General features: G+C 41.9%; 2 protein-coding genes across 2 annotated transcripts in view; both read right to left on the bottom strand.

Annotated features, from left to right (window-relative positions):
- Nucleotides 1–653: 653 nt before the first annotated feature.
- LOC140934561 (uncharacterized) lies at nt 654–4,036 on the bottom strand. The gene is made up of 2 exons (XM_073384165.1): nt 2,753–4,036; nt 654–811 (listed from the first exon to the last, which is right to left on the bottom strand). Exons 1-2 carry the CDS (start codon nt 3,372–3,374, stop codon nt 654–656), a joined length of 780 nt encoding a protein of 259 aa, XP_073240266.1. The 5' UTR covers nt 3,375–4,036.
- A 3,934-nt stretch (nt 4,037–7,970) lies between these two features.
- LOC140933360 (uncharacterized) overlaps nt 7,971–16,163 on the bottom strand; it is a 10,736-nt gene continuing 2,543 nt past the window's right edge. The window contains exons 2-3 of the mRNA XM_073382901.1: nt 9,700–10,008; nt 7,971–8,214 (exon numbers count right to left, since the gene is read on the bottom strand). Coding sequence (XP_073239002.1) covers nt 8,009–8,214; nt 9,700–10,008 — 515 coding nt within the window. The 3' untranslated portion in view covers nt 7,971–8,008. The remainder of the gene's footprint in view (nt 8,215–9,699; nt 10,009–16,163) is intronic.

Here is a 16,163-nt window from a genome sequence, read left to right on the forward strand (position 1 = left end):
TGCAAATCCGGCAACCGCATGTAAACAAAATTTATTGAGGTTAGTTGTAAGGTTTTTTCTCCTTTTTCCTTTCTAAAACAAAACAAGGTGAACAGTAAAAACTGAGAGGAAACTAATTTTGAAGTTTCGAAGAAACAGAAAGACGTATGAGGTGTTTTTTTTCAAAATTAAAAGAAGGATGATGGTTATTGAAATTAGCATAATTTCACCTTGCACGAGCTACACGCATTTATAAAATACACGTCATCTAGTTATGAAACACGATCTGCTGTCTTTTAGTTTTGCCATGGATGACATGGATGAGATTTTCCTTCGAGTTTTAGACAGTACTTAGTTGTTTTTGTTTTGGAATAACATCGACATTGGCGGGTAGTAGAACGAAAATATAATTCAGCGGTAAAGTCGTGGAAGTAATAAGGGAAACCCTTTGAAAGAGATGTTTGTCTACTCCAACTAAACCTCCCGCAAAAAATAGCAACATTTGCCTCCCGGAGACAGCGTACCAGCACAAAGGAACGAGTAAGAAGTGCAAGAAAACAAATCACCGCCATAATTCAGTGACAGCGGCAGTGTCTAATGGTCAAACCTCATCGCAAGCCCTGACCAAAGTCGAAAACAAGCGACATTTCTAAGTAGAGTCCCAGTCTACTGCATCACACCTTTTTGCTCGGACGCGCTCGTTTCACCGCCCAACCTTTATCCGCCCTGCTGGAAACTACTGTGCTCAGGTCTTCATGAATTCTGATGACGTCATCAAGTGTTCTGTTTTGAAGGTCCCGGATGAGTCTGAGAGTGTCTTCTGCAAATGTACCTGAAGTTATGCAAAAGAAAAGTTAGAGTGAAAGCAAGGTATGCCATGAGCCGTAAATATTTGGCCTACTCGTATTTACGGGATAGCGTCACTGCATTATAATATTCTAAGCTTTTACAAACTATCAAGTAACAATTATAATATTCTTACTATCAAGTTGCCGGATATCTGTCAATAAAACCATCAGTTGAGACTTAAGACTAAAGACTTAAGATGCACAGCTTTTCAGCTAAGCCTGTCTGAGGCGCCGAAAATCAATTCGTGAGCCTCTATTGCAAGTTTTAACGCGACTATGCCGTTTAGTGAAATTTTAACATTGCGAGGTTATAAACTCCAGGATAAAACTTTTTAGAACGCTTGCACTTCGCTTCCATTTCGAAATCGTTATCAAGTGATGAAGTTCGATGTTTTGTGACGTCCACGTCACGTTTATTCAAATAATCCATAAAAGGATAGACATCACGTGGATATAAGGAAAAAATAATAATAATACAAAATAAACAAAACAAACAGCTGTTGGCATCCGTACGAAATCAACAGCAAGACTTTTCATTAAAGCAGTGGAAAGTCATCACAAGATTTATATGGTGAATAACCCCAATGTGAGGGCTGAGATGAGTTTTACAGTGGGGAGAAACCAAGGCCCTTTGAAGTTAGATTCAGGGAACAGATTTCGATCTCTCGAGCGGCAGCAACGGAAGTAGGGACCACCTCAAGTGTTCATGCCACACTCTCGATATCGCCCCCTCCTCAATCCTTGGGGGGAAAGACGACATGTTTAAGGGAAGAGTTAGAGCTAGAAAGGCTACCGAAATCTATTTTCGGTTTACAACATTGAACTCGGATGCCGGTTACCAGCTTCCCAGCGATCTACCGGGCCGTTTTGTAGAAGCCCACCACTCTATAAAGATTCCGAAATGGAATCTAAGGCTTGAATGTACGTTCAAAGAACGTTTTAACCTTGAGTTTGAAACCCGTTTATGTTCAAATTTTTATATGATAGGATCAAGCCACTTTTTACTGATTAGAGTAACTAATTATGGGTATGAAGTTTCTCAGTAGCCTCCCACGCAGACGTTCTTAGGGGTTCGTCACGCGTTCCTGCCCTACTAACGTCTGCTGAACCGAAAGATAAATTCCTTTCCCATTGTTCACAAATATTAGCTGGAGATCACATGCAGATTATCGGAGATCCAATCGGCGCTGTTGAAGTCAAAGTGTGGACAAGCCAAACACATACCTACAAGTTCGGTAGAGTGTAATACTTGACCAAAGAGTTTTGCTCCGGACGAGAATCTAGGAGATAAGCGTTGGCTTTTTGTATATTTCTCTCTGTAAAGGCTGGATTAGATAAAGTTGTTCTTTGGGAGATGCAGCGGAGGTGTTACCTTATAACTGAACAAAAGGCAGAATTTTTTTTCACACTTTATTGTTCTGCAGTAAAGCCGACTTCCGTTCAGCAAATTTATAACCCCCAAGATACAATTTTTTTCAATGAGATTGTGAGGGTAGCCTCTAGTACGAACGCTTGTGAGTTAACTGAGTAGTTTGTTCTAAACCTGTAAGGTCTTCACCTTTCATGAGACCTCTCTGATCTTTTCTGGAGCTATAAAGTCAAGCGCGAAATTTCTCAAGGTCCAAAGTGCACTTCCCAGATCTGGAAGTCTGCTGTGATTGGTCTACGTTTTTTCCGCTCAAATCAGCAGACGTTAGTGGGACAGGAACGCGTGACGAACCCCTAAAAACGTCTGCGCGGGAGGCTAGTTTCGCAGGGAAAACCAAAAAGAGAGGGGGAGGGGGGTGGGTAGCCATTAAGTTAATACAGAAACCCAATCGTGTCAGTTAACCTACCGAGTACTATGCAAATTGAAGCGAAAATGTGACAAACGTTGAGCGAAACCCAAAGTGAGAAGATCTCTAATTCGCCGTTAATTACTGTACCATAGTAATTAGGGAAACGGGGTTTCGCGGCAATGAACGGCAAGACTATCCAGCTGGCTAAGATGGGCACGCTCATGACGAGGAAAGCCAGAAACAATACAAATATGACAGGTTTGCCAGTTTCTTTGATCAAGACCTGTGGAGGACATACCAAGGCCGACGTTGTACGTTTACCTACTACGTAACAAGCAGCGAAAGCCAGATATGAGAGAAGAGAAGCCGCAACTATTATAGCATGGACAATGTGTATAAATTTGCATTGGTAGCAAAACGTTCTCTCCTTTTCTGTCAGATTGTTATCATTGCAAAAAATAGGGCACAACGCTGATGGACCAGCAATGCAAGCCGAGGAAATGATGAGGAAAACAAAGACAATGACAAGCAAAGTGTGGGCGATGCATTTCCAAGCTCGGTGTCCCCACAAACCAAGCGACCAAAAGGAAACTTTTAAAGCAAACTGCCCTAGTGTGATCCATCTCTTAGGTTGTTGTCTCTCTCGTCCAACCCGGAACTTCTCGTACGCTGCAGGCGGCTCGGGAGGAAAAGCAAGAAGCGGTTCTGTTTCTCTCTCGTTCGGTTCATTATGAATTCCATCTTCGGCACCAAGACCGTCTTGCTCCATCTTAAACACTGAGGCGTCGTATGCGCTGAATATACGGCGTGTTACAACAAGGAAATTCTTGAATTAGCAAGCAATCAAATCCTGTATCTTGAGCTGACCCCTATTGTCTGCCAGTAAGTAAGCAGGCCCATTGATGTGTCGGGTTTCAGTTTGACAGGAGTCTTGAGAAACCTTTGCCCCTCAAAGTATAAGTATATTCTAACCTGGCATTTGGCGAACCCAAAGTATGAAATTGCTGTTCTTTCCTTTTTCAAAGAAGGCGATACAACATACAGGACAGTCTTGCCAACCATACCGGTGACACTCAATTATGCAATAATATATATAATATATACAGTCTATTTGTGACATATACGTCACATAAGTGTGGCATAGCAACACTACGTCACGTGCTTGTCACATGCTAGTGCACATGCAGTTTGTTTTTGTTCATTTTACGTCACAAAAACATGGCAATAGTGAAACTTGCTGAAGTTGCTTCAAAGCTCTCTAAAACATGCACTGCGGAAGAGGAAGAAAACTCGTCGTCGTGGCTTTACGTCCTCCATAAACCGTGGCATAAGGAAATTTCACGTAGTGGTCTCACAGTGATGTATCAGTCAATTCAGCTGCGCCCATCACCCCCGAACAACTGTGGGGCATTTGCGCATTTGCGCGCCTTGTCAGTCGGCATTTGTGTGACTCGGGGGTCGGGTCTTTGCCAACCTTCGTTTCTCACGGAATGGAAAAATTTGCGGAGGTTCAGTTTACTGGTATTTATTCATGTTTTTATGCATTTCGTCCTTTTTTCGTTATCTTAAGATCTATTAAGATGGAGAGCGAACAACTTTAGTCGACTTATATTGTTTGGTTATTTGAATCAGTCTTGTCTTGATCAAGGATTTGAATATTCAGAACCGCTGACTTTAGAGCAGACCATTGAAATGACAATTTATTTAATTTCTACTTACGAGCTATTTATATGATTAAAACAAGAGAAATGGCAGAGTATTGAAATGAAACTCATGTTGACGTCTTTATCAACCTTAGTCAGTATTTCAAGGAAAAGTAAAATAAAAAATAAAATAATAAAAAGATGGAGGGGCAAACGCACAAAAAAAAATGAAAAATCGTCCATTAAATATGAATTGCAGCAAGTGGTATTGCCGGGCTACTGTGTAAGAAAATGAGAACTGCTGCCCGCGATCCGGTGAGTTTATTAGAGACGACTCTGGGGGTGGGGCATTTGCCCTCCTACTGTATTTTCGCTCTAATGACGTAAACCACCCATGTCGTTAGAGTTGTAGACCAGTTTGGATAACAAACAGTAGCAACAAGAGGAATCTCAGACATAACCCAACTCATAGCCTGCGTAGCATGGCGGTAAATAAACAACAACAGTTCAACAACCCCTGACCAGCTACTGTGAATTGCAGTTCAATAACAAGACATCAATCAGATCAATTCTTTATCAATCAGTTTTAAGCTCCATACTACTTTGAAAAAAATGCCTTTCATAGATCATATAACAATGACAGATTTGTTGAGACTGTTGATGTAAGAAAATACGTAACTTTGCTGCCATGTTCACATTTTTATCAGAAATTTCAGTTTAAGACGGATTTATGCAGTTAATCTTCTTTTAATATCCTGCGTAGCAGGCGTTTGGAAGTAACGGCGCAGGAAAGAACAGGGCGTGCGAGAGAGACACGCGAGGGGAGAGGGAGCTTTTTCTCCCCTCGTGTGTTTTCCTCGCGCGTCCCGTTCTTTCTTGCGCCCATTACTTTCAAGCGCCTGCTGCTAGTCCGGCTTAGGTAGAAAATCAAGCGATTTTTGATACAAGCGCCAAACTTTGTAGGAATATTTACATTCCCAGGCTGGTGATTTTCTGATATAGTGCCAAGCTTAATTTTTCAATTTCAGCTAGTTGGCAGCAAATCAAATTTTACACCCGAGACCCCCTGCAAAGTTATTTTTCTTGCTCTTTTTTTAGATTTAAATTGGCCGTAACGAATTTTTTTTTTATTTTTTCTCATCCGAATCTACACATAAAGTAATGACGTTTCCCGAAAAAAAATTCTGATTCCGACCAAAAGCGATTTTTTTAATGATTTTTTCAAGCCTTCGTAATTTGCCGCCATTTTTAGTGTTCCACCATTCGCATTAGTCTCCTCTCGCCGTGACGTAGCCTCAAGAACTCTTATCCCTCTCAAGCCAAGCGATTTGGTGGTATCTTTCTCTATCGTGAAAAATATACCTTTGAAAATGCGTAAGAGATGTGTCGCAGCACGTTGCAAAGGTAGCTGACCGTAAGAAGAATATTTCGATGCATAAGATTCCGTTCTTCGTCAAGGAACGCCCGATAAAGAAGAAAAGAAGAAAAGAAGAAAGAGGTGGTTCAATTTCGTCTTGGAGAGGAGAAAGATGTGGGTACCGGGGAAGACGTTTTATTTCAAGATACAGGTACAAAAATATATACACATGTTTAATTTTGGATGCGAATTGTTGTTGTTATTTTCCTCTCTTCATATATGAATGCAGGACATATTTTGGAATTTATCTTCATATGCCTTTTCTCTCTTTTCTCTCGGTTGAGTTGGTTCGGATGGTAAGAGTTTATGCTATCTCATTCTAAATATGCACATGCGACTCGGTTTAGCTAAAAAAATATATATATATTCTAGTCATATAACAGAGAAAACCGTCGGTTTAAAAAAAAAAATGAAGTAAGAAATAGGTTAATTTGAAGACGAATGAAACAGGTCGCTACCTCAAGCAATTGACTGGTTTCAATGTGTTATTTGCCAGAAGGAAACAACTGAAAATCCTCAGTTTCCTGTTAACTGGAAACGGCACTACTCTTTCATGTGCTGGATACCTTATTTTTGAATGAGACTTAACTTCATTTTATGAGACCGGAAAATTAAATTTAGCAGTTGACTGCGGGGGAGATGGAATTCAGTTTCCATATTATCAAGTCGTTTGCTATGTGGCAAAAACTCGTCGCGATGCGTTCAACAGGACCAAACCGGATTGCATGATGATAAGAAAAATTCCTGTAACTACACCACAACATCGAACGTACACGGTCAAGAATGCGTCTGTTTGCACGGAGAAGAAGCAAACATTAAAATGATAGTGCATGTAGCTGATGCAGTAGAAAATGTTCACTAGTCAACCACGATTCGCGCTTTTTTTCGTTCCGTTTTCCCCACCATCTTGGAGCCTGACACAGGCTTATTTATACTTGAAGGAATTTTGAGTGTCCTATGGGACAGGAAATATCCTACCCACACTCTTTCCAAAAGCCTCTGGTCCATCTAACTCGACATTTCTCCTTGTGTTCCATGCCTTAACATAGTGTGATGCTGCTTCCTTCTCCGCTGGTCATAGAATTGCCATTAAAAGGAAGAACTGTTATTATTAAATAATGAAGAAAAATAAGGGTCACCGGTAGAGCTGCAGATAGTGCGCACCACCTGCATTTCTTGCGAATTTTGAGGGAGGATTGGGGCGAGTTTCAAAGCGGCATTTACGTGGAAGGTGGAAGAAAGCATTAAAAAATTCGATATTATGGAATTTACATCGAGATACAGCAATTAGTACATAATGTGATAAATATGAAGCTTAAATGTCATGAAAATGGTTAAGCACAACATCCACTATCGAATTGGGGGCGAAGGCTTCGGTGACGAAGTTTAACTCAGCGACACCCATAACGCTTACGTAAGGCACATTTCCAACAATTTGAGGCTCATCTGAGCCAGAAAAAAAAAACTGCTATGGAAAATTCCAGTAACGTTTCCTTTCGATCAACGTCATTTTAATCATGTTTCTGCAGAAGCTCTGTTTCACGGCCGCCATCTTGTTATGCGCAGTGAGGGATGCACAGTGCCAAATGACTAGAGAATCACCTTAACTTTATTCTGTAACGAAAATGTGAAATCTATTAGCTAGCAAAGCTATGTTTAAAGATATTAGTTGTATTACATATAATAACCAAACAAACTGAAGGCACATTAATTTATTCTGTCCTTTTTCTTTGCTTACCGTTGCCATGGCAACGCATAGTTAAGGTCAAATGGCGTGTTATAAACAAGATGTACGTGGTATACAGGTTGGATGACTGAGAGAGATGATTCTATGTCTTGATAAACCAGGACAAACAATTTAATGAATTTCATTCATTAATTTTTTATGAATTTTAATAAATTGTGGTTTTTATGGCAACCGAACTACTACCGACTTGACACTTTAAATTATCTGAAAATGCTTGTATTGGTGACTACTATCAGTGTGCCAAAATTCATGTTTGTATCTCAAAGTGCACAATTCACTTAAAATTTCTAGCTAAGCCGCCGGACTATTCGCAGGCTATCTTTTAAGAACATAATAAAAATGTCATCCTCTTCAGAAAAGGCGACATGGTCTTCAATAGATATTGCATAGGTTCTTAAGCTCTACGTATACGGAAAACGGCAAACGGCAACTGTCAGATTCAAGTTGAGAATTTCTCAAAATAAAAAATGAGCTGATAAAAACAGCTCGGAGTGAGCAGCACGGAGCACTGGCTCTGCGGGTGCTTGTGTTCCGATTAAAATAGCAAAATTATAAGAAGTTGCCCTTGGCCAACGACAAGCCATCTTCACACTTCTCTAGAAAAAGTGAAACAATAAAGCTGTCAGGCCAAAGAAGAAGGACACCCAGGCTAGGGAAGCATTGAACGTAATTTTACCGATCTTAAACCCAGGACGTCTCTCTTTAGCATATGAAACAAACAGGGCGATGTTGTGACGATCCTTGAAGGGATGCCCTTCATTCCAATCATCCGCCGTGGTGTGATTTATTTCCTCGCAGATTCCTTCAAAAGAAGAGACCGTTCGACTTAAATACAAAATCAAAATTCAATTCAATTCACTGAAAATACTAGAACTAGCGCTTGCGGCGCTAATTTTAATTTCTCAGGCAATGGTAAGGGAAGGGCGGACTTATTCGAAGAGCAGGCGCCGTTTTTAGCGTTATTCAAATTTCGGTCCAAAATAGCACTATTTTATTTCAAGTGAACATGACAGTAACATTAAATAGGCTGGTAAAAATGCAGTTCATGTAGTCGAAACACAAATTTATATTTGTCGTATAAATTTGCAATTCGCTTTTACCGTCCTCTTTTTACCAAGTGCGAGTAACTGCCCCAATAAGTTATACACTTTAAAGACTAAGGCTATTTTCACACTATACCGGCATAGTATGAAGAGTTATCCGATATGTGATTCTCCACTTTAGAGATCAGCGCAGCTTCGTTGCGTTACAGAAATTGCGCCAAACTCACCGTTCTGGTGTATAAAAATTATAAAGAAGCCCTATCCGCTACAGTTTTCGTGCTGGCGCAAAAGCTATCTGGTATTTTGTGAACATAGCCTAATGAGCTATCTTCAAGCAGCGTTGTCAAAGGGACTATGTATATACTTGGGGAGAGGGGGTTAGTGAGCTGATACTTGTGGCAAGGGGGAGGGGGCGGTATTTACTTCGTAGTTTATAAGGCACGCTAATTCAAAGGGAGGCTATTAATCAAAAAACCTAAAAATGGCCTTTTACCAACTTTTTCACCTGATTTTACATGAAATAGACAGATTTGGTTGTTTTATGCTGAAAAGTGGATTTTTTTCAAAAAGCTTGGTACTTTGCTTAATTGAAGCTGGCCGCCAATTCGAACAACATGGTAAACATTTTTTCTCCCTCTAATTAGTAATTTTGACCTCTTTCATAGTGCCTCGATTAAAACGTTGACAGTAGACAGGCATATCAGGGGCAGATTGAGGCACCACCAAGGAATTGCCATGTTAACTACCATTTTAAGGGCATTTAACATACATTCTTCAACTTTCGTCTCACGTTTCTCTTCAACACCAATAAACCACAAAGATTTTGTCTTTGCAGAATACCAGTTGTATTAGAAAGCCGTAGGTCATATCAGCAGGGGGGGGGGGGGGGGGGGAGGGGGGACTCCTGAGTATGCCTCCAATATGTTCTATCACGTGACTGATGGTCAAGGTCATGCAAGAGAATGTCCCTGTAGATGAACTGTCTCTGCTGAGGATGGGGTTTTGTCTGTGTCTTTCGATGGCCTCCTGGACGCATCATTGTCAGTGAAGTGACGGTTGACATTGAACTCAGTTCTGACGCAGTTATGGCCACAGGAAGTATAAATCATCTCACAGAAGGTATAAATTGCTGTTTATAACACCAGGATTTATAAGGTAACAGCAACAATGTTATGCCTTAGAATCTGGCTTCAGACATTAAATAAGTAAAGGTGTCCACCTTTATTATTTTATTATGAACTTACCAAGACAGTGGTTTGTTATCCTTGCAGCACACACAGATGGGAGTAAAAACAGATAAAAAAGACAAACAAGGTAGAGGCTAACATGAAGTCGATCAAGGACAGGAATCAGCTCGAGTCCTCTAGACACAAAAATTATAGCCACAGGGATACCAGCTCCATGTGTGAACCAGTGAAGCACAAACCATACACTGTAGGCTGATGCAGTACTGAAGACTACACTGCACATGTCTTCATGAATTCTAATGACATCATCAAGGGTCCCATTTTGTAGGTTCTGAATAAGTCTAAGGGCATCTTTTGCAAAAGTACCTTAGGGTAAAAATAAGAAAGAAAGCCAATAACTTTAAGTTGAACCAACCTGCTTGCTATGGTGTGCAGCAAGAGCAGTTTGAATGCATTTTTTTTTTTCAACATACAGCAGAGGGGTAGTTTAATATATTATATTAGTAACTAAAGGCCGATTTGCTAGGTCCTGAGTCATTGACTGGTACTCTAATTAAGTCATGTAATATAATGGAAGGGGGTAAAACTGCAGCACTGCAGCAGAGCATTATTTATTGCAAATATATGCCAGCATATTAAATCATGCAGCACAATAATGGGTAAACTAGAGATCAGCTGGGACTGCTTTAATCTTTTATACTTTGCTTCCATTAGATAACATGGCACTGTTAAGCCATTTGCAGTGTTAATTGCGGTTCTCCCTCTTTCTTATTTCCTTTTGTTTAAAATTTTGTTTCTCTTTATCTTCCTAGTCTGATGACAGTGTGTAATGTTGATGCTGTTTGCAATGTAAAGTGTTGATGATTAATCTGTTTTTATAGGCCTCAAACTCTTGATGTTTAAATCAACATTGTCATTGCCATGGCACCAAGCTTTGACAGCCATGTTTTTGAAAATCAAAGTCAATCAAGTTATGCCTAAATGTAAATGTATAATAATATTCCATGTAATTTTGGTTGCTGTATGTTACATGTTAGACTACACGCCTAAATCAACCACAAATTACTCCAAACTTCTAACTCTTTTAATACGTGTCGGTGGCGTTTTCCGCCATCTTGCGATTACATCATCTTGGCTAGAGCCAGTCCTTTTCGATATTATTCTAACTAGTTCCAGTTCTCTACATTCTCCCCCTCTGGAAAAAGATGTTGTCCTCAACATGAACGGATAGACCATAGTCTCTTGTGGGTTATCTCGTGTAACAGTTCCTCGTATTCTTGTATCTCATTATTGGGTCAACAAAGTTATCCTGGTTGATCAGGCCAGAATGTTCGCTTAAGTTGCCCAAATGTTACTGTGTTATCTTTACTGCACTGTACTGTTCGATAACGCGCCTATATCGATTGTTTGCCCGTACAAAGAACATGTAGAGATCGAGAAAAAAAAAAAAATCTCCTAATAAAACAAGGTTGTACCTCTTAAAACGAACGACATGTGAGTTATACTATACTAAACATTTATCCGTCTTATCTAAAACGAACGTAATTTCAATTGGTCCAAATCAGTTCCTTTCTCTTCAAGTTAATGCCACCAGGCTTGCTGGTAACGCCACGCAGGCACAGGATACATCGGCTGAACGTGTACTGGGAAAGGTACAAAATAACTGAAGGGCTGAAAGACAGGTTGTTGCACCATCCATGATACCGGGACAGGCTGCCATAACTGGTGTGGATATGATGCTGTGATGCCGCGAATTCCTGTTGTGGAACTGGGTTGAAAGGAGGGTTGTCCCATTGCATCATAGGTCATCCTGAGGGGTGGTCTGCTTACGCGCTGTGACTGTCTTAGAGGTACACCATCTACAGCTTCATCATCGAACGCACCACTTGGTTGCTCTGTGTCTTCAGCCTCTCCCTCTGAGCCTGGACCATCAACTTGACAAGGGTAAGTGTCGTGTTCATCTAACTCTGGAACAATTTGGCAATTGTCTTCAGTATGATTCCTCGTAGACTCGTAAAATTCTTGAAGTTGACCAGGTGTTAACCCAGGGATGTTCTCATCAGTGGTTCTGGTTGTGTTCTCTTGTAGCTCCTGCTGTCTTCGGGTTGTCCTGGGCATCGTGCGACGACTCTTGGATGGCTTAGGTGGTATCTCAACAGGTAGAAAGGAACATGGTAGCAGCAGGTTGCGATGCAGAACTCTTGTCCTTCCATTACCAGTCTCTGGTTTTACCTCGTAAACTGGCATATCCTCCCTCTTTTGAGTAACAACGTGGATTTCTTGCTCCCAATAAGAGCGTAACTTTCCTGGGCCACCACGCTCCGTCATGTTTCGCACAAGAACACGGTCTCCTTCACGTAGCGTGGTATGTCTAACTTTCTTGTCATACTGTTGTTTCCCCATGTCTGCACTTTTCTTTGCATGAGCGGAGGCTAGTTCGTAAGCTTCTTTCATGGCTCTTCGCCAATTTTTAACATACTCAGGGTATGTAGAATATCCCTCTGGAGGTTTCAAGCCAAACATTAGGTCGATGGGTAGCCTTGGCGTCCTACCGAATAGTAGATAGAAAGGTGAGAATCCAGTAGAGTCGTGGCGAGTGCAATTGTATGCATGGACTACTTTATTGAGATGGTCACGCCAACGGGATTTCTGTTTCTCTGGCAGGGCTCTCAGCATTGATAGAAGTGTTCGGTTGAACCTTTCAACCTGCCCATTCCCTTGTGGATGGTAGGGGGTTGTCCGCGAATGTTTGATCCCACTCAGTTTCTCAAGGTTGTAGAAGAGTTTGTTTTCGAACTCTCCGCCCTGGTCATGATGAATGGTTCCTGGAAACCCAAATCTCATGATAAAGTCATTATACAGTTTGTTGGCAGCGGTCTTCGCAGACTTATCCCGGGTGGCGTATGCTTGGGCAAATCTGGTGTAGTGATCCATGATTACCAATATGTACTGGTATCCACCCGAGCTTGGTTCGAGATGAACATAGTCCATGGAGACGAGTTGGAAAGGTGCTGTGGAGAGGATAGGCTGAAGTGGTGCGTGGACATGAGTTGCGGGTTTACGTTGCTTCAGGCAACGACACACTTTTGTGACATAATGGGTGATGTCTGCTCTCATAAACGGCCAATAGAAGCGTTCTCTAGCTAGTTCCACTACTCTGTCGGCACCCAAGTGCCCCATGTTTTCGTGTAGCTCTTCATACACCCTTTTGTGGTATTTCTTGGGTAAAACCATTTTGTCTCCACACCCAGTTTTCCGATAAAGGATTCCATCTTCAGCAATAAACAGTTTATTCCATTCGTGTAAGAGTTGTCGGGCAATAGCTGTCTCTTGCTGCCTTTCCTGATAGGTGGGACGCCTTCCAATTTGAATAAACTGTAAAACACGAGCAATTGATGGATCTTCTTGCTGAGCTGCGACAAGTTCATCACGTGGCAGAGTTGGAATGTCTACACGCTCTTCCTTTAACATGTCGTGTACTGCGGTGAGAGATGACAACCAGGCGGTCTGGGGGGTGTTAGTTACATGGACTGAAGATGTGACAGCATCCAGAACATCCTGATTAACTACTTCCGAACAACTTTTCATATAGCCCTCAAAACTGATTGGCATACGAGACAAGGTGTCAGCATCTGCGTTGGCTTTTCCTGGTCGATACCTGATCTCAAAATGGAAGTCGGCTAATTCATTAACCCACCGTAAACCAGTGGCGTTCAGTTTCGCTGATGTTAGGATGTATGTCAAGGGGTTGTTATCAGTGAAAACAGTAAACTTTGGCGAGTAGTAAAGGTAGTCACGGAAGTGTTCAGTCACTGCCCATTTTAGAGCAAGAAACTCAAGTTTTCCTGCGTGAAGGTGGTACTTTTTCTCAGCTGGTGACAGCGCTCGTGAAGCATAAGCAATAACTCGCATGACCCCATCCTGGTTTTGGTACAACACTGCCCCGAGACCGTCTTTACTTGCGTCGGTGTGGAGAGTAAATGCTTTTGAGAAATCTGGATAAGCCATAATGGGTGGATTACTGAGGTGTCCCACTAACTTCTCGAGGGCTAGTTGCTGTTCTCTTCCCCAAACGATTGGCGTCTTTGAGGGCTGTTGTCCATCCTGTCCTGTGCTGGTAAGCAAGTCATAGATCGGTTTCGCAATTTTAGCAAAGTTTTTAATGTACCTTCGGTAGTAACTTAGTATTCCTGCAAGCTGTCTTACTTCACCAACAGTTTTGGGTGTTACTTCCTTTAACTTCTCGATAGCTTGTACACACCCTGGATCCATCTGGTAACCATCACCTGACACAACTCTTCCTAAAAACTTGACCTCGCGTTTGAACAAACTACACTTGCGCGGCTTCAACTTGACTCCATGTGCTCGTAACTTTCGCAATACTGTTCTCAGATGCTCGATGTGTTCTGCAAATGTCCTACTAAATACTATGATGTCATCGAGGTACGGTATAGCCACTTTGTCCCTTAGTTCACCCAAACAACGTTCCATAAACCGTTGGAAATTCGCAGGTGCGTTCATCAATCCAAATGGGATCCTTACCCATTCATATAGCCCCCACGGTGTAATGAATGCTGTCGCTGCTCTACTGTCCCTGTTTACGAACCCCTGATGATACGCCTTACCCTGGTCAAGTACACTGAACCACTTATTTCCGCCAAGACTATCCAAGGTCTCTTGGACTCTAGGAATGGGATGTCTGTCAGCAATAGTCTTGCGATTTAGTTCTCGATAGTCAATGCATAGCCTTAGAGACCCATCCTTCTTGCGAACACAGACAACTGGAGAGGAGTATGGGGACTTGGATTCAGTGATGAAATTCTGGTTCAGAAGGTCTTCAATGTACTGTTTCACCTCCGGATACAGTGGTCGAGGAATTGACGTGTACTTCTTTTGCACTGGCTGGTTATTATGCAGATTAATCTCCATTTCCAGATCAGGGATGCAGCCAATATCTTCTTCATTGGATGAGAATGACTCGTACTCTTCCCTCAGCATCATTTCAGCTGCAGTCCGCTGGTCATGATCCAAATCACCGAGATCAACTGCCGGAAGTGGGTTTTCATTTTCTTTGTTTTGCTGCTCAGCAGGGGTGGTGGGTCCCTGAGGTTTAGGTTTCTCAAAATATTGCTGGTCATTCTGGGTTCTACATTCACTCAGTCTAACATCTGCTGTTGTCACTGATTTGACTGCCTGAAGGACTCCTAACGGGGTGCGACTCTTAAGCAGAATATCATGGTCTGTCCCATTGTGTACAGCAATCTGTACCTTAGATGACTTTCCTGGTTTGACATTTAACAAAGTTCCATTAACTTCTAAACCCTCTGGTAACTGTGCCAATTCATTTGGCTCAAACAGTACTGGTGTTAGCTTGTTTACTGGTCCTGTAGTTGCACGGCAGCCAACAGTTATCATGCTATCCCTTGGTATCACCACATCTCTCCTTCCCGTCCTCACTTTACAAATGGCATCTGAACTTGAACTCTGAATGAAATTTACCAAGGCATCTACTTTTGTCTTATCTGTTCCAGGGAAACTCTTGTAAATTGTTGGGTTTGGATTCTGGTCCTGACTTACTAACTCTTCAATGACATTGTATCCCAAAATGGGACAGTCCAACTTTTCTGATGTCACTAGAAAAGGCACTAACAGTTCCTCTTGATTGCTATCACTACCAGGAGGAGTTAGCATAACTCTGGCTTCCACCCACCCAATGTAGGGTATTTGAGACCCATTCACTGCTGTTAGGCTAAGGCTTGTCTCCAAGAGTTCTGACAACTGTCTAATGGCTACTTGTCCTAAGCATCTTTGGACAGAGTCGACTGATATTATTGAAACCTGGGCACCAGTGTCCCATAACATTTCACATTCATAGTCATTGAGCAAGCACTTCACCATACACTTCTTGCCAACAAGGCCAATAACTTTAGCATGCTCACTTGGAGTTAAATGACTGACACAGGCTGGGTCTACAAACTCTTTTGACTTACTTGTACTCGCCTCAGAAAGATGACTTATTGCTTGGCACAACACCTTGTGTTCAGCCCAGTGTCCCTTTTGACATCGCGTGGTGCAATACCATACACTCTGACACTGACTACATCTTTTAAGTTGTCCATGCTCTACTCCGGTTTTACAACAGTGGCTACATTGGTGAGACTTTGGTGGGTTTACGACTGCTTCCTGTCTCGCGGGAGCAGTCGATTCCTGTTTAACTGCTTCCTGCATCCCCTTGCCAGATGAGATTCGCTCCCACACTTAAAACAGTGATTGCAATATTCCTTTCTGTTCTCGAGGCAGCTTGAACACAAAGGTGGTCTTCTTCTCTCTGGCCACTTGCCTGGAGGTACACTTTGATTGCTGTTCTTCCTGACCTCGCTTTTCAATGCCTCGACTTCTGACTTGATTGCACTTATAGCTGTTAGAAGATCATTCTGAGGGCTGTTCTTCTTGCCTCCTTCCTTTTCTTTAGGTGGGCCATCAGATACCGCAGACACTGATAATGGTGGTTGTTTGGTCTT

Source organism: Porites lutea, chromosome 4 (assembly GCF_958299795.1).
Source record: "Porites lutea chromosome 4, jaPorLute2.1, whole genome shotgun sequence".
NCBI classification, from domain to species: Eukaryota; Metazoa; Cnidaria; class Anthozoa; order Scleractinia; family Poritidae; genus Porites; species Porites lutea.